General features: G+C 35.3%; 1 protein-coding gene across 1 annotated transcript in view; it reads right to left on the bottom strand.

The window, feature by feature from the left end:
- LOC148939641 (uncharacterized) overlaps positions 1–18,617 on the bottom strand; it is a 363,231-nt gene that overhangs the window by 243,204 nt on the left and 101,410 nt on the right. Inside the window, exon 5 of the mRNA XM_089106934.1 lies at positions 7,683–7,905. Coding sequence (XP_088963060.1) covers positions 7,683–7,905 — 223 coding nt within the window. The remainder of the gene's footprint in view (positions 1–7,682; positions 7,906–18,617) is intronic.

The following is an 18,617-nucleotide window of genomic DNA, read 5'->3' as shown; positions in this document are numbered from 1 at the left end:
TTTCACTATTTTCTAAATTTGTGTCATTTTTATTTAAATAATATATTTATTCGAGATGTCTTACTGTATGATAATGCGGATTACGTATGTATTAGTCGAACGATGATATTTTTTGGTTGTTTTTTTTACTGTTATCCAAATTTTGCGTCATTTTAATTTAAATAATATATTTATTCAAGATTCCTTACTCTACTTTAATGCGAATAATGTTTCTATTAGTCTAACTATAATATATTTTTTTTTCACCGTTATCCAAACTATGTAACATTTTTATTTAAAAATTTATTTATTCAAGATTCTTACTCTATGATAATGTGGATTACGTTTTTATTAGTCGAACTATCATATTTTTTGTTTGTTTCTTCACTCTTATCCGAATTTTGTGTCATTTTTATTTAAATAATACATTTATTCAAGATTTCTTACTGTATGATAATGTAGATTAAATTTCAATTATTTTGCCTATAAACTATTTTTTTTCCCTGTAATACAAATTCTGGGTAATTTTTATTTAAATTATATATTTATTAAAGAATTATTAATGTATTATAATTTAGATTATGTTTATATTAGTCGGACAATCATGTTCTTTGTGTTTGTTTTTTCACTCTTATCCAAATTTTGTGTCATCTTTATTTAAATTATATATTTATTCAAGATCTCTTACTCTATGATAATGCAGACTACGTTTCTACTAGTTTAACTATCATATTTTTTTTGTTGGTTTTTACACTGCTATCCAAATTTTGCGTCATTTTATTCAAAGAATATATTTATTCAAGATTTCTTATTCTAGGCTCATGCGAATTACGTTTCTTATGCTCGAAATATTATATTTTTATGTTTTTTCTCACTGTTATCTAAATTTTGTGTCATTTTTATTGAAACAATATATTTATTCAAGATTTCTTACGCTATGATAATGCGGATTCCTTTTTTATTAGTCAGGTTATCTTATATTTTTTACTGTTATCCATATTTCGTTTCATCTTTATTTAAATTATATATTTATTCGAGATTTCTTGCTCTATGATAATGCGGATTATGTTTCTTTTAGTCGGTGTATCATATTTTTTGTTTTTTTATTGTGATCCAGATTTTGTGTCATTTTTGAAATAATATATATCAAGCTTTCTTACACTATGATAATGCGAATTATATTTCTATTAGTTGGACTATGATTTTTTATGTTTTTTTCACTATTTTCTCAATTTGTGTCATTTTTATTTAAATAATATATCTATTCGAGATGTCTTTCTGTATGATAATGCGGATTACGTATGTATTAGTCGAACGATGATATTTTTTGGTTGTTTTTTTTTTACTGTTATCCAAATTTTGCGTCATTTAATTTAAGTAATATATTTATTCAAGATTTCTTACTCTACGTTAATGCGAATATTGTTTCTATTAGTCGAACTATCATATATTTTTATTTTTTTTTTTTCACCGTTATCCAAACTATGTAACATTTTTATTTAAATAATATATTTATTCAAGATTCTTACTCTATGATAATGTGGATTATGTTTTTATTAGTCGAAGTATCATATTTTTTGTTTGTTTCTTCACTCTTATCCGAATTTTGTGTCATTTTTATTTAAATAATACATTTATTCAAGATTTCTTACTGTATTATAATGTCGATTAAATTTAAATTAGTTTGACTATAAACTTTTTTTTCACTGTAATCCAAATTCTGGGTAATTTTTATTTAAATTGTATATTTATTAAATAATTATTAATGCATTATAATTCAGATTATGTTTATATTAGTCGGACAATCATGTTCTTTGTGTTTGTTTTTTCACTCTTATCCAAATTTTGTGTCATTTTTATTTAAATTATATATTTATTCAAGATATCTTAATCTATGATAATGCAGACTACGTTTCTACTAGTTTAACTATCATATTTTTTTTGTTGGTTTTTACACTGCTTTCCAAATTTTGTGTCATTTTATTCAAATAATATATTTATTCAAGATTTCTTATTCTATGCTGATGCAAATTACGTTTCTTATGCTTGAAGTATTATATTTTTATGTTTTTTCTCACTGTTATCCAAATTTTGTGTCATTTTTATTGAAATAATATATTTATTCAAGATTTCTTACGCTATGATAATGCGGATTCCTTTTTTATTATTCAGACTATCATATATTTTTTCACTGTTATCCAAATTTTGTGTCATCTTTATTTAAATAATATATTTATTCGAGATTTCTTGCTCTATGATAATGCGGATTATATTTCTTTTAGTCGGTCTATCATATTTTTTATTTTTTTTTTATTCTGATCCAAATTTTGTGTCATTTTTTGAAATAATATATATCAAGCTTTCTTACTCTATGATAATGCTAATTATATTTCTATTAGTTGGACTATGATTTTTTATGTTTTTTTTCACTATTTTCTAAATTTGTGTCATTTTTATTTAAATAATATATCTATTCAAGATGTCTTACTGTATGATAATGCGGATTACGTATGTATTAGTCGAACGATGATATTTTTTGGTTGTTTTTTTTACTGTTATCCAAATTTTGCGTCATTTTAATTTAAATAATATATTTATTCAAGATTCCTTACTCTACTTTAATGCGAATATTGTTTCTATTAGTCGAACTATAATATATTTTTTTTTCACCGTTATCCAAACTATGTAACATTTTTATTTAAAAATAGTTTATTCAAGATTCTTACTCTATGATAATGTGGATTACGTTTTTATTAGTCGAAGTATCATATTTTTTGTTTGTTTCTTCACTCTTATCCGAATTTTGTGTCATTTTTATTTAAATAATATATTTATTCAAGATTTCTTACTGTATGATAATGTAGATTACATTTCTATTATTTGGCCTATAAACTATTTTTTTTCCCTGTAATCCAAATTCTGTGTCATTTTTATTTAAATGGTATATTTATTCAAGATTTCTTACTGCATGATAATGCAGATTATGTTCATATTAGTCGGACAATCATGTTCTTTGTGTTTGTTTTTTCACTCTTATTCAAATTTCATGTCATTTTGTTTAAATGAAGTATTTATTCAGCATTCCTTACTCTATGATAATGCGAATTACATTTCTCCTAGTCGAACTATCATTTTTTTGTTTGTTTTTCAGTCTTATCCAAATTTTGTGCCATTTCTTTAAATATTATATTTATCAAAGATTTCTTTCTGCATGATAATGCGGATTACGGTTGTATTAGTCGAACTATCATATTTTTTGTTTTTTTCACTGTTATCCAAATCTTGTGTCATCTTTATTTAAATAATATATTTATTCAAGATTTCTTACTCTATGATAATGTGGATTACGTTTCTATTAAGCGAACTATCATACTTTTTTCGTTTGTTTTTTTCACTGTTATCCATATTTTGTGTCATTTTTCTTTAAGTAATATATTTATTCAAGATTTCTTACTGTATTATAATGTCGATTACATTTCATATAGTTGGACTATCAACTATTTTTTTTTACTGCGATCCAAATTTTTTTGTTTGTTAATTGTTAATAACATATTTTTTTGTTTGTTTTATCACTCTTATTCAAATTTTGTCATTTTAATTTAAATAACGCATTTATTCAACAATCCTTACGCTATGATCATGCGAATTACATTTCTCTTAGTCGAACTATCATTTTTGTTTTTGTTTTTTTTGTATGTTTTTGTATCATTTTTTTGTATGTTGTTTAATCTGTTACAAATTCTGTGTCGTTTTATTTAAATAATATATTATTCAAGATTTTTTGCTCTATCATAATGCGGATTACATTTCTTTTGTGGAACTTTTTCTCTTCTTGGTGAAAAATGATTTGACAGCCCTATGAGAGAATTTGAATAATACCTTTTGAAAAGGATTGTGTAAATTGATTTCGAATAAATTGAAAGGATTGCTTAGCATTCAGGTATGCAAGAATGACAACATATTTTCACCTCAAGTTAAAGATGGCAGCACACCAGCTCACACACATGGGCACAGTGAGATATGTTTTTTTCTTATTACATAGGTTCGTTTCGGTTCAGTAAGCGTGCGCGCGCTCCTTACTCATCATCGCTCATCAGTAAGATCGTCGCTTTAGAAAGCTTTTGTTCAAAGCCCTTCTCTCTTCTACCAGGCTAAGAACCTTCTAGTACGAGCGTAGTTCCAGCATATTTATTGGGAAAGGGGGAAAGAGGGGCCCACATACAGAGTCAAGGGCTATAGATTGACTAATTATTTTTCTCCAAATTATTTGGGGCTAAAACCCCCCTTGTCACCTCCCCCCAACTACCCCACTGTCTTCTAGATGTGTTTCTAAATCTCCCCTTTAATGTATCTTCTGCTCGAGACCGTACCCAAGGGGGTTAGGGGGGTTTGACCCACCCCTCACCCACCCGAAATATTTTCTGACACGTAAAAACATAAAAAATGGATATAAACAAACTTTTTATGCGTTTTCACAGTTGTTTCTTGTGTAACCCCTCCCCACGAAAACAAATCTGAGTACCCCCTTCTCCCAAAACAAAATCTTGGGTACGGCCTTGCTTCTGCTACTTCACAAATTATTTTCCTAAAATTACTCCATCCTTCGTCTACATTGTCAAATTACAAACTCTTGAATTTCAAGTCTAACTTTTCTTGGAAAGTTCCTCTTAATTCTGATCTGGCAGCCTATCAACGTCATAGTTATCCGGAAGGTAGTTTCACTTCCTAGATTTCAGCTTTAAGTACTCTTTATCAAAACTAGATGGTGATCTTCACTTAAGACATCAATTATAGAATCCCTATATATGCTACATAGTGTCTTGTGTCGATAATGCAACCTAGTAAAGAGCGAACTACAATTCATAGTAATTTTTGTTATTAAAATCTTTCTTCTCTGATCTTATGTCATTATATTCAGATTCTCATTTTTCGCTTAATAAAAGTTCCAAGATTTTTAACTCCATCGCTCTAAGATTTTTTTCACTCATGTATTCCCCGAAGTGGGGATGTGTGAATGAGAATTTTTCATTTTGTATGCGACTATTAGTACAGTAATAATTCGGAAAAAAATGCCCGGGCCAGGAAAAAAAAGATAAAGTAATGCTCTTTTCACCATCTGGACCAGAAAAAACGCTGAAGAACATATCCAAAATACTGATCTCTAGCCCGTTGCAAAATTTGTTTTTTTCGCTATTTTTCCTTTCTAGGAAAAAATGAAGTATACGTCTATCTGTATCAGAATTGAGAGCTGAAATCGTTTTTAACGTTAGTTTTTCTTATAAAAGTTAAATAAAATGAAAAAAATCAATTTGTTGTAAAAAATAACAAAATTTAGCTATTTGTGGCAAAAAAATTAAGTGATAACCATGATATCTTTTTTTGTTTTTTTTGTCCTTTCGTTTTTCTTGTTTCAGTATACATCCTGATGTTTTCAAGCTAGCGTGATTACATTTGCACATGTTCTCAACACTATCTTGTGGAAACCAAGCTGCAGTCTTATACAAATAGAAAGTTACCTCCGCTCTGGATTATACAAAGAATCTCACTGAGGTTTGTAGTTTATTGATATAAATGCCATGGTAGGTTCTTTCTTACCGAACTTGTAAATAAGCTAAATTACATAGCCTTAATCAGGACATGGCTTGCATCAACAAAACTTCTTCTTTACATACTCCCCTTCATAGACCATTTTGCTTATCAGTGGCATCTACTGGTGCAGGTATAAGCAGTTGAAAGATACATTTCCCTGCGTTTAAAGCGTAATAATTTACAAAAACAAAGTTTTTCCGAGGGAAGTAAAGAGCGAAGTTGAAACTTAAAACGGACAAAATTATTACTAAACGGACAAAGTTTTTTCTAGACGCCGTGACGCTCAAATGTCGAGAACCTATTTATCCTTTTCGGATAAGTGAAGCGGTGCTTTCTCAGATTCAGTACGAGAAAATATCACAGACCCTTGTGAATGATCCATTCGCATTCCTTGACCAGCTCTGGCTGTCATCTTGGTTTTTCAAGAGCCCAAGACCTAACTGGAATGGTTTTATGAGATCGGTATTTCTCGCGCTCGCTGGAAGAAGATGCACAAACCCCTTGTGACAAGGGAAGTATTATTTTTCTGCCCATGATCAATCTGCCTTCTATCCTTGAGTCATGCCTATACTCAACCCTCTGCTTCACTGCTTTCCAGGGGAGGAAATACAGATTTACACCAGTCGTCACATTCGATCAGCCACTTTGGCGGAAGGCAATGAAGACTATCAAGTCCGATGTGTCAAATAAGCAGGACAATGTTATCATCAAATTCAGAAGCTTTCACTTGATGATGAGCTTTGTCGGATGCATAGGGCACCTGATGCAAGACATTGGGCTCAAAGAAATCTTGGAAATAGTATATGCACCGGAACGGTACCACATATACTCTCTGGGAAAGCGATTTCTAGAGCTATTAGAGCTCACATTCTCGTGAGCTTGGCTCTCCACGCTCATCTCTTAGGAAAAGATGCGGGAACTTTGGATACTTTAGGCCTTGCGAAACTCTTCAACGACACCCTTGAGGGAAAAATGTCTCCCAGAGACCTTGACGAAGCACCAGAGCTGGGACTACTGGAAAGTATTATCAAACAGAAGATTGAAGACCTACGAGATCACCGAACAGCAAAGCTCTGGTTGTAGTACCTTGAAATGGTTAAAAAGCTTTACGTGCCGAGAGACTGGGCCTATGGGACCTGAATTTGCAGGTTGCACCTGAAATGCTTTCCTACCTTATCGCATGTGGGCACAACCTTTACGTTAAATCTGTCTGGTCTTACATCCAAGAGATGACTAAACTTCCCAGTCGTCACCCAATAATGTTTAAGATGTTCAGTGAGCAAGGAAACATGATTAGAAGATCAGATCGGTGCTGGGCCGGCCTCTCAGCAGACTTAGTTATTGAAAAAGAGTACATGCGAAGTCTAAAGACATCGGGAGGACTCACTGGTGGTGGTGGCATGACTGAAGAATAGAGAGCAATTTGGGTCCTATCAAGGCCGGCGTGTCTTGAGTTCAACCCGTTGATGCAGAAAATGACAAATATCGGCTACTCTACAAGCAAGCAGCATCGTGACCTGAGTTTGAACAGACAAACCCGTGACTATGGATACCCTGAAGTTGGTAGATTTCTTCGAAGTGTCATCCCCATTTAAAGGCAATGCACAACTGAGAAACGTTGCAAATGGAGTAACTTCATCTCCAGGCGTTAATGTTGACGAAGCCGAATGTGCTGGGAAGAAAATCTTAGACAAAATGTCAAAAAAGACCTTGAAAGAGTCTTTCTTTAAAAAAAAAGACCGAGCTCTGTACCATTTGTTCAGAGTTTGAGCTCTGTACCATGGTTCCTGCTCTTTTCGAAAGAAAAGGATTCATGCGAAAGGCCAACAAGCCCGAGCTTGCAAAAGCATTTTATCAGTCATGTGTGTTTGACGATTAGTCCCCAAGACCGGTAGGAATTACCAGCTTCGTTTTAGAAGTGGGCGCCCTTCTCCATTGAATCGCATTGAAGGTCGCTTCCACATAAAAGTTTATCATATCTTCGTACACTGATTACGTCGAAAAAAAGTATCCCCGTGCAGTTGTCGTCTTGGACGGATAGGACGGGGGCCGTCAATCAAAGATGCAAACCATTTGCGCCGAGCTGGATCTGTCGGCCGGGAAGTGTTACTTACCGGAGACATGAATCTTTGCATGAAGAAAGGAGTCTCTTCCATGCAAGGAGAACAAATCGTATTTTCTGAAGATTCTTGAAAAGGCTCTGGTAGCCAGTGGTTGCGATGTATACCACTCTGAAGGAGATGCTGATCTAGACATAGTGAAGAAGGCTACAGAAACTGCACTCCATAGCGACACCATCGTGGTTGCTGATGACACGGATGTTCTCGTCCTCCTCATCTGTCATGTTAACATGAGTTCAAATCGAATTTAATTCTCGCCGGAAGCAAAATTCGGAAGTAAATGCTCAGCTTGGGATATTTGTCAGGTTAAAGAGAAGCTAGGGTCAGAATTTTGCCAGCTGATGCCGTTTTGTCACGTCATACTGGGTTGCGACCAAACATCGTACCTTTATGGCATCGGAAAAGGAAAAGCTCTTCAGCAATTGTTATCCAGCTCGAGTTTCAGAGACGCTGGTACCCTTTTTACCAAAAAAGCTGAATCTCATGATGAAATAGCTGCGGCTAGAGAAAATGCTTTGCTGATACTCTACAACTGCGAGGATCTACCAAGTCTTGACTCTGCCAGGAACCAAGTTTTCCAGAGGAAAATAAATACTGCCACCCCATTTTTATACCCACAAGAGCTGCCACTATGATGGCAGCGAAGTGTCATTCCTTCCGAGTCTACAGCCAGGTTCAGATTTAGCTCGGGAACATGGTTGACTCCCTGTACTGGGGATGGAATCTTCAAGGCGACGAAGTTTTTGAGCCAAAAATGACAGATCTACCCGCTGCTCCTGCTCATCTTCTAAAGACAGTGAAGTATTCTTGCCGAGCTGATGGTTGCGACAGTAAAAGATGCTCCTGCAAGAAAAAAGGCCTGGAATGCGCCATAGCTTGTCGAGTATGTAGAGAAGTTTCGTGCAACAACGCAAAGTGTCAAGAAGATGAATTTTCGGAGGACGAGCTTTAAGCCTGTGATTTAATTTTCCCTGTGATTTTCGTTCCTTTGATCAATCCGATGTGCAATTTTCTTACGTTTTATTGCAAATAATTTTTGGCTTGTCGTTTTTTATGGTGATTAAGGTGAATGGATTTTGATCTCAAATGCCTGCGAAGAGCAAGATTTTGGGGGAAGGTGGGGAGGATGGGTATTAAAAAGATCTTGAAGTATCAAAAAGCTTCTCAAAACTGATCAAGAAGCTTCTGTCGAATGCTTGTTTTTTTTACCTAAAACGTTAAAATTTGTTCATTTTTGTTCAAAAACAGAGCATTTCTGATTTATTTTTTGATATTTCGGAGAAACCAACATCAGATATCGTTTCAGCTTTTAAATCTGATACAGAAAGACAAATCAAACACCAATTTCGTGATATTTCATTTAAAAAAGAAAAAAAAATAAATCAACAAAAACGGCGAAAAAAACAAATTTCGCAACGAGTTAGAGATGGGGATTTTGGATATGATGTTCAACGATTTTTTTTGGTCTGGATAGGTGAGAAAGCATTACTTTATCGATTTGTTCTTGGTCAAACCTTATTATTCCTGTACTATATGAAGAATTGTCTAAGTTGGAGAGCAAATTTTTTGGAAGTGTCTGAGAGTGAGTGTTTGTTAATTGAGCGGATGTCTGAGAGGAATGCATGGGTAAAGATCTAGATTAGGGGCTATTGAGAAAGAAACATGTTAAGAAAACAATTCTTACTTCATGATATGTAGAATATTATTAGCTAACAAATTTTGACTGCAGAGGCACTATACTTTACCCCCCCCCCCCTCTAAAATGAAATTATATAGCCCAAATTATATATTTTCCTTGCAGTTTGCCGATGCGTTTCTTTTGTTTCAACCCTTGTACCCGTAAATTGTATCAATTTTGGCAAAACAAGAAGCGGAAAAACAAGAATGACGGGTGGCGGAATACATAATTTGGGCTATGTATTTGCTCATTAGGGGGGAGGGGTGGGGTGGTATAGAACTGTCTAGTTGTAGTCAAAATGTGTTAGCTACATTAGTCTGCATATTATGAAGTAAGAATTGTTTTCATAATATGTTTCCTTCTCAACAGCCCCTTATATAGACCTTTCTTAATGCGTGTGCTACTTAAGTTGTGTTAGGTCGTTAATATAGGGGCTAAACATAGGGAATTGTGTTTGAGGGAATAGTGAGTTAAGATGCGTAAGCATTGAAATTTATTATGTTTTTTGCTGTCGGTTAAGAATGTTCACCTTGTTTTTTTTTTATATTATTTAAAGTTGTGTTTTGTCTTTGTTGTGTTTCATTTTTTCTGTTTTGTGTGTTGCTATGGTCCTTATCTATCTTATTCAGAGTCATAAACATATATTATTTAAATGAATAAAATAGTATAATAAAATAGTATAAAAATTTTTGGCACTTTACCATTATGTGAACACCATGGCTATAGACAGTCGAATGAATGCAAAGATGGAGACTCGTAAAGCGGGTAATTGTTATCTAAATTGATCGAAGAGCGTGGTTTCTCATTGAATTTACAATATTTAAACTGTTGTTTTTGACGTTTAGGGGGAGAAACAGGTACCTCGGTTAGGCTAGGCTACGTATTTTATATACGCATTGCTTTACCCCCCCCCCCCAACCCCCTAATTTGCAAATATATAGCCCAAATTTATTTATAAAATATCATATATTCATCCTATTTTGTTTATTTCATTAGCATTTACAAAACTTGACTTTTTATAGGTGTCCACATAATGGGAAAGTACCAAAAATTGTCCCCTCTGATTCAGCTTATTTCTACTCACTGGGAATCGAGTTTTCCTAAAAAAAATTCTTTCTGTTGTTTCAAAATTATGCAGCTTTTTATGAATATACTACATTTTCGTCACACGGTGAACTGTGAAAAGAAATGAACAAAACTAATTAATTGAATTTGACGACGCTAGGTAAAATTCTAGTTTAGGGGCTTCTTACTACCTTGGAAAGTAGTTGTCAGGTGAATGTAACACTTAGGAAAGAATTCAGGCCAAGCACCTACTATGTCTACCTTTTTGATGTTTCTAGGGCTTGGAAGATTCCATACAAAACAGGTCAATATACCTATCGGTATTTTGAGAAAAAAATTTGTTACCTTGATTTTGAGTTTTCAATCTCTTTTGCATGGGCTTTAGTTTTTGAAGATGTGATTCATGTTATTTCAGAAAAACTTTATGCCATATGAAGGACTTTTTCATAAATTTAAGAAATTAATTTACAGACCTTTTAAGCCTTATAAATTGGGATTGAGCAAAGGTATGAGGATCAAAGCAATTTTCTTGCGCCTCATTTGATGCAAAAATGTTTTTTTAGACTATCTTTTAGCAATTAATTTTAGGTACTCGTGCATTTTATGGTACATACCGCTGTATCATAGGCAGCGCGCTAGCACTGCCTAAGTAAAGAACGATGTTGGCACAATGTGTTTTTTTCTTCAGTCGGGCACTTCGCATCGAAGGAATTGTCGTAGAAACTTCGAAAAGGGCTCATTCTATTGGAAACTGAAGTAGCTAGTGCTCTTCCTAATAGTCGAAAGTGATTGGAGGGCAACTACCCCCCCCCCCACGCCCATCAATTCCCCAAACATATCCAATCAAAATTTTGAGACAGCCATTTTGTTCAGCGTAGTTGATCCAGATAGAAAATATATTTTTGAGGAGGAAACTCCCCCACAACCCTCGGGGCAAGGGTTTCAAGTTATGCCCTGAGGGCATATAAGAACGATGTTGGCACAATGTGCTATGTATTATTTTTTCCTTTAGATGCAGGGCACTTCACATGGAAGCGGTCGTCATAGAAACTTCATAAGGGGCTCATTCAATAAGAAATTGAGAGTTCTAGCGCCCTTTTTAATAGTCAAAAGTGATTGGAGGGCAACTAGCCCCCCCCCCCCACGCCCATTATTCCCGCAAACACATCCAATCAAAATTTTTAAATAGCCATTTTGTTCAGCGTAGTTGATTTTCTGATAGAAAATATATTTTTGAGGAGGACACTCCCCAAAACCCTCGGGGCAAGGGTTTAAGTTATGCCCTTGGGGCGTATAAGGTTTCAATAGAAGGCGTTACCATAGAAACTTCAAAACAGGCTCATTCGATTGGAAATTCGAACGGCTAGTACCCTTTTTTTATAGTCGAAAGTGATTGGAGGGCAACCCGCCCCCCCCCCACACCCATCATTCCCCCAAACACATCCAATCAAAATTTTGACATAGTCATTTTGTTCAGCGTAGTTGATTTCTATATATAAAATACGTTTTTGAGGAGGAGACTCCCCCACAACCCTCAGGGCAAGGGTTTTAAGTTATGCCCTGGGGGTATATAAGGTTTTAAAGAAGGCGTTATCGTAGAAACTTCAAAAAAGGCTAATTCGATTGAAAATTCAAAGGGCTAGTGCTCTTTTTAATAGTCGAAAGTGATTGGAGGGCAACTAGCCCCCGCTCCCATCATTTCCCCAAACACACCCGATCAAAATTTTTAGATAGCCATTTTGTTCAGCGTATTGATTTCCAGATCAAAAATATTTTATTGAGGAGGAAACTCTCCCACAACCCTCGGGGCTAGGGTTTTAAGTTATGCCCTGTTGGCATATAAGGTTTTTATAGAAGTGGCCGTCGTAGAAACTTTAAAAGGGGTCCATTCGATTTGAAATTGAGAGTTCTAGTGCCCTTTTTAATAGTTTAAAGTGATTGGAGGGCAACTACCCCCCCACGTCCATCATTCCCCCAAACACATCAAAACACCCTATCAAAATTTTGAGATAGCCATTTTGTTCAACGTAGTTGATTTCCAGATGGAAAACATGTTTTCGAGGAGGACACTCCCTGACAACCCTCAGGGCAAGCCTTTTAACTTGTGCCCTGGGGGCATATAAGGTTTTTATAGAGGACGTTGTTCTAGAATCTTCAAAACAGGCTCATTCGATTGGAAATTCGGAGGACTAGTATCCTCTTTAATAGTCGAAAGTGATTGGAGGGCAACTAACCCCCCCACGCCCATCATTCCCAAAACACATCCAATTAAAATTTTGAGATAACTATTTTGCTCAGCGTAGTTGATTTCCTGATAGAAAATTTTTTTTTGAGAAGGACACTCCCCCACAACCCTCTGGGCAAGGGTTTTAAGTCATGCCCGAGGGGCATATAAGGTTTTTATAGAAGGCGTTGTCGTAGAAACTTCAAAAAAGACTCATTCGACTGGAAATTCAAACGGCTAGTCCCTTTTTAATAGTCGAAAGTGAATGGAGGGCAACTAGCCCCCCCTCCAACGCCCATCAGTTCCCCAAACACATCCAATCAAAATTTTGAGACAGCCATTTTGCTCAGCTTACTTGATCTAAGGTAGAAAGTATGTTTTTGAAGAGGATAATCTCCCACAACCCTTGGAGTAAGGGTTTAAAGTTATGCCCTGGGGATATATAAGGTTTTTATAGAAGGTGTTGTCGTAGAAACTTCAAAAAAGGCCCATTCGATTGAAAATTCAAAGGGCTAGTGCCCTTTTTAATAGTCAAAAGTGATTGGAGGGCAACTAGTCCCCCTCCCCACGCCCATCATTTATCCAAACACATTCAATCAAAATTTTGAGATAATTATTTTGTTCAGCGTAGTGATTTCCAGATACAAAATATGTTTTTTGAGGAGAAAACTCCCCCACAGCCCTCAGGGCAAGAGTTTTAAGTTATGACCTGGGGGCATATAAGGTTTTTAAAGAAGGCGTTGTCATGGAAACTTAAAAAAAGCTCATTTGATTGGAAATTCAAAGGGCTAGCCCCCTTTTTAATAGTCGAAAGTGATTGGAGGGCAACAAGCCCCCCCTGGCCCATCATTCCCCCAAAGACATCCAGTAAAAATTTTTAGATAACCATTTTGTTCAGCGTAGCTGATTTCCAGATAGAAAATATATTTTTGAGGAGGACACTCCCCCACAACCCTCAGAGCAAGGATTATAAGTTATGCACCTGGGGGCATATAAGCCTCTTATTGAAATCTTTGTCTTAGAAACTTCAAAAAGGGTTCATTCGATTTTAAATTCAAAGGGATAGTACCTTTTGTAATAGTCGAAAGTGATTTGACGGCAACTAACCCCCCTCTCACGCCCAAGTTTCCCCCAAACTCAGCCAATCAAAATTTTTAGATAGCCATTTTATTCAACATAGTTGAAAGTTTTGGAAATTAGGTCTTTAAGGATGACAGCCCCTCCCCCAACAGCCCTCCGGGCAAGGGTTGAAAGTTATGTCTTGGGGCATATAAAGTTTTTAATGAAAGCGTTTTCGTAGAAACTTCAAAAGGGGTCTTTCTATTGGAAATTGAATGGAATAGTGCATTTTTTAATAGATGAAAGTGATTGGATAGCGACTAACGCCCCTCTCACGCCCACCATTTTCCAAAACACATCCAATCAAAATTTTGAGATATCCATTTTGTTCAAAATTGTTGAACGTTCTGGAAATTAGGTCTTTTAGGATGATAACCCCCTCAGAGCCCTCAGTGCAAGGGTTGTAAGTTATGCCCTGGGGGCATATAAGGTTTATGCTGAATGTTGTTGCATAAATCATAGGCAGCAGGATCGCGCTGCCTAAGTAAAGAACGGGGACACTCGAGAACGAGACAAGAAACGGGGACAAAGTAAAGAGGAGGACACTCCCCCCACAACCCTCTGGGCAAGGGTTTTAAGTTACGACTTGGGGGTATATAAGAACGATGTTGGCACAATGTATTATTTATTAATTTTTTCCTCTAGAGCAGGGCACTTCGTATCGAAGAAGCAGTCGTAGAAACTTCGAAAAGCGTTCATTCAATTGGAAATTGGAGTGGCTTGCGTCCTTTTTAATAGTCGAAAGTGATTGGAAGGCGACTAAAACACCTCTCACGCCCACCATTTCCCCAAACACATCCAACCAAAATTTTGAGATAGCCATTTGTTTAATGTAGTTGAAAGTTCTTGAAATTCGGTCTTAGAGGATGACAACCACCCTAACAGACCTTAGTGTAAGGGTTGTGATTTATGCCCTGGGGGCTTATAAGGTGTTTATAGAAAGTTTTGTCGTTTCCAAAAGGGCTCATTCGATTGGAAATCGAAAGGCCTAGTGCCTTTTTTAATAGTCGAAAGTGACTGGAAGGCTTGACATTTTTATAGTAAAGATCGAAGTGGGTATAAGGTATTATTTTTTGTTGTTGTTGCTGTTTAGACTAGGGCACTTCTTATCGAAGGATTTGTCGTGGGAACTTCAAAAAGGGCTCATTCGATTGAAAATAGAAAGGGCTGATGCCCTTTTTACTAATCAAAAGGTATTTGAGGGCAAATAACCCCCCTTCCACTTCCACCCTCCCATGTCAACCCTCCCATTTCTGCTCCTAAAATTTAAACAAATCCAAATGGCACAAGTGTATCCAAAAACAGATTTTTTTTGCGATCGGTATCAAGTTTTCCATTTCAGGTCAACTAGAGGAGGTATGAAACAAAATTAAACAGTACTATTTGTGTCTAGATTTTTAAAAGGGCGCATGTTGTTCAAAATTGCTGAAAAATTTTCGCCAGCATACAAATTACCGGCCAAACTAAAGTATTATTTTCTTTTTCCCTGAAATGACTATGTTGAAAATAGTGACGAAGATCACACTGCCTTTCCATAACAAACAAAAAAAGCACGAAGAACAAAAGGGAAATCTTTTTGCAAGACAGTGGAGATAATTTGAATGAATATTTTGGTCCTATGTCCAAGGGCCATCCTCGGCAAGACAAAAATATATAAAAGAAAAAAAGACTCACAACAACATGCGACCAATAAAACCAAAAATTAAAAATTTTTCGAAGCAGTCCTAGCATCCTTACTTCAGCGAAGTTCAAATAGGACTGATAAAAAGTAAGATAAAACAAGGTGATTCAATGAGATGAAAAAAAAACAATTTAAAAACACGTTCTTATTGCTAATCCAGCCTTTTTGGCAGCTAACCTCAAAGGTCTTTTTGTGACTGGTTCTGTGTTAATGTCTATTGGTTTTTTAAAACATTTTGTAAGATTATTTTTAATTAAAAATATGCATAGGGCATTTAGTGTATATTTCCCCAAGTCCCTATTTAAGGAAATATTATTATTAATCTTAAGTCTGATTTCAATTGATTCTCGGACTACCTGCTTTACGTCTTGTTTATTCCTACTAAGGGTGGATTCATCAAAAAGTTTATTATGCCTAGGATTTTCAAAAATATGGCTCCCTAATGCAGAATCAAATGAAACAGTGGAAATATAATAATTTAGAGCTTTTACTATATCATCTTTATGTTGTTCTATGCGCTTTTCTAAATTCTGGCGTGTTCTACCTACATAATATTTGCCACAATCGTATGGTATTTGATAGAACCCTCTTTGGCGAGTAACTGGGGTTTTATCTTTACCAGAGTTTAGAAAATTTATGGTTTTAAAATTATTTGTGAATACTACATACAGATTATTTTTTGTGCAAACTTGTTTAAGATTTGTAGTGATTTTTGGGATATAGGGGAGGTAAATTATGTTTAAGGGCTTGTCAGAAATCTCACATGATAAACTATCATTAATTTTACGGGAATGTCTTTTCAGTCTACAGTTAATTACACTAATAATAGATAAAATAGGATACTCATTTCCAAAAACTATGTCCTTGATAAAGTTTAATTCTGCTGTGATGTGGGAGTCAGAACAAATGTTTAGGGCACTATCGACGAGGGATATTACGTCTGCTCTTTTAACTTGTGGGGGGGTGGTTGGATTTAAAAAGCAAATATCTATTATTTTGTGTTGGTTTTCAATAAATTGTAAAATTGAGTTTATCGGAGCTGCGAATAACTAACACATCTAGGAAAGGGATTTTATTTGCGATTTTGATTTCTAAAGTAAACTGTAAACTTCTATCGTATGTATTAAGGTGATCCAAAAAACCCTTAAGCTCATTTTCCTCATAGTTCCAGAGTGAAATTACGTCGTCCATGTAGCGTCCCCAAAAGATATGTTTAAAAAAATACGAATCTAATGCCTAATTTTCAATATGTTCCGCATAAATATTCGCCAGTAACCCGGAGAGGGGGCGCGCCCATCGCTAAGCCATTAATTTGCTGGTAAAAAGAATTACGGAACTGGAAATACATTAAGCACTTGCTACAGAGTTTGACCAAGGCTATTAAGACTTCACGATCTATTCCTGCTGCTGAAGCTTCTATTAAGTGATAATTTTCTTTGATTTTATTTTCTAATATCTGTTCTGAACAGTTATTCATATTAAACACTTAACCTAGACAAACCTAGACTAAGGAAAATACCAACTAAATATTTAACTAAAATATAGCAATAAGGGTAGTTTCTCACCGAGCCGAAGTTAATTATCAGTAGAGATGCCTTATTGAGTCGTGACGGGGCTCCTTATATGGGCATAGAGTCATTAGGGAGAATGCTTGCGTAATCGGTCAATGAAGAAATCGTGCTCAAGAAGCGGCTTAATTGGCACTCTTGGGAGCTATATAACTGTCGCGAACGTTTTGACGAAGGCTGTGACGGCCGTGTGGAATATCTGAAAGAGATTGCAGCTTCGTGAGAAGATCAACCAGATCTTTCTAAAATCCAATCGATAAAGCAGCATTTCCCATCAGTGGCTTTGTGATATGGTATGATTTGGCAGGAATGGATCCTATTGTATTCTTGAAAATGATATAAGATAAAGGAGTTGTTTAAAATGGCATGCCATGTGCAATTTAGGCAGTTGTCAATGCTTTTGAGAATATCCATGTTGACACTTTGTGTGTGATGGTGCTCTCCTACATGTTACTATTCCTATTAAATGGGTGATAGACCATTTCCCTGGCAGATGCGATGTGGTCGACGTGGTTTGTATGAGCTGAAGACCAGGAGCCTTGACTTAACTCACCACTAGTTTTTTTCTTTGAAGGTTGATTGAAGGAACAAATTTACAGGATCCAACTTTGAAAAAACTTGAATTATGACTATGAGAATTTTTTTTTTCGTTCCATTCCACGAGAGTTCCTGGGACACACAATACAACTACCAAGGGGCTTGAGAAGATGAAGGCAACAATGATGCTCATATTAATCATGGGCGCCGGCAAGGGAGGGGGGCAGGGGGCCATGGCGCCCCTGGAAATTTGGGACTATAAAGTGATTATAAGAAAACCAAAGAAAAGAGAGCAGAGCAGGGAAAACCATGGAAAAAATGTTTGTTGCCCCATTGATGGCTGCCTGCCAATTGATTTTGATCCATAATAAGGAAAATATAAGTTCTAATTTGTGACTGAGTAACCCTTAACCAGTTTTCCACAAACATTTTTCTCTATATGATTTGGTTGGAGCAAAAACAAAATCAAATTCTTCATAGTAATGAACGGTAAGTAAATAACGATCCTTGTCAATAACGAAAGTACAAGAGCCTAACTATTGATTATATTCAGTCAAAGAATCAGCCTTTTATGGGGATCTTAAATATGTATTTGTTTGTTAGTAATTAGTGCAGTAATTAGAACACAAGAACGTTCGTATAATTATAGAAAACACAAGGAAAAAACTTAATAAGGGGCAATTTCGGTAAGAATATGCAATCAACTTTAGCTTGCATTGCAAAAGTACCTATGAGCTGATGTATAAAGCCACTATAATCAGTAACGTTTCCCCTGAAGGAAGTGCTTTTCTTAATCTTAGTTTTAATGTTTTACTTTGAAAAAAAATACTTTGATAATGCGTTACTTTTTATAAACACTGAGTCTAAAGGCATTAAATATTTTGGTGTTAGATAGCCAAGTTCAAAAATGTCGATATTTTTGAAAAATATCCCTCCAACGCTTCGGCATTGCTCAACAGAACTTAATGCTGGGATTTTATATTTTAGTTTTTTCAATAGGCTATTGTTTTGTGTATTTTTTGTAATTACTTACTTTTTTCATTTTTAAATACTTTTA

The sequence above is a fragment of the Artemia sp. Qi Xiang Cuo genome, chromosome 21 (genome assembly GCF_049724085.1).
Source record: "Artemia sp. Qi Xiang Cuo chromosome 21, ASM4972408v1, whole genome shotgun sequence".
NCBI lineage: Eukaryota > Metazoa > Arthropoda > Branchiopoda > Anostraca > Artemiidae > Artemia > Artemia sp. Qi Xiang Cuo.
This window is presented reverse-complemented; position numbering and strand designations above follow the sequence as displayed.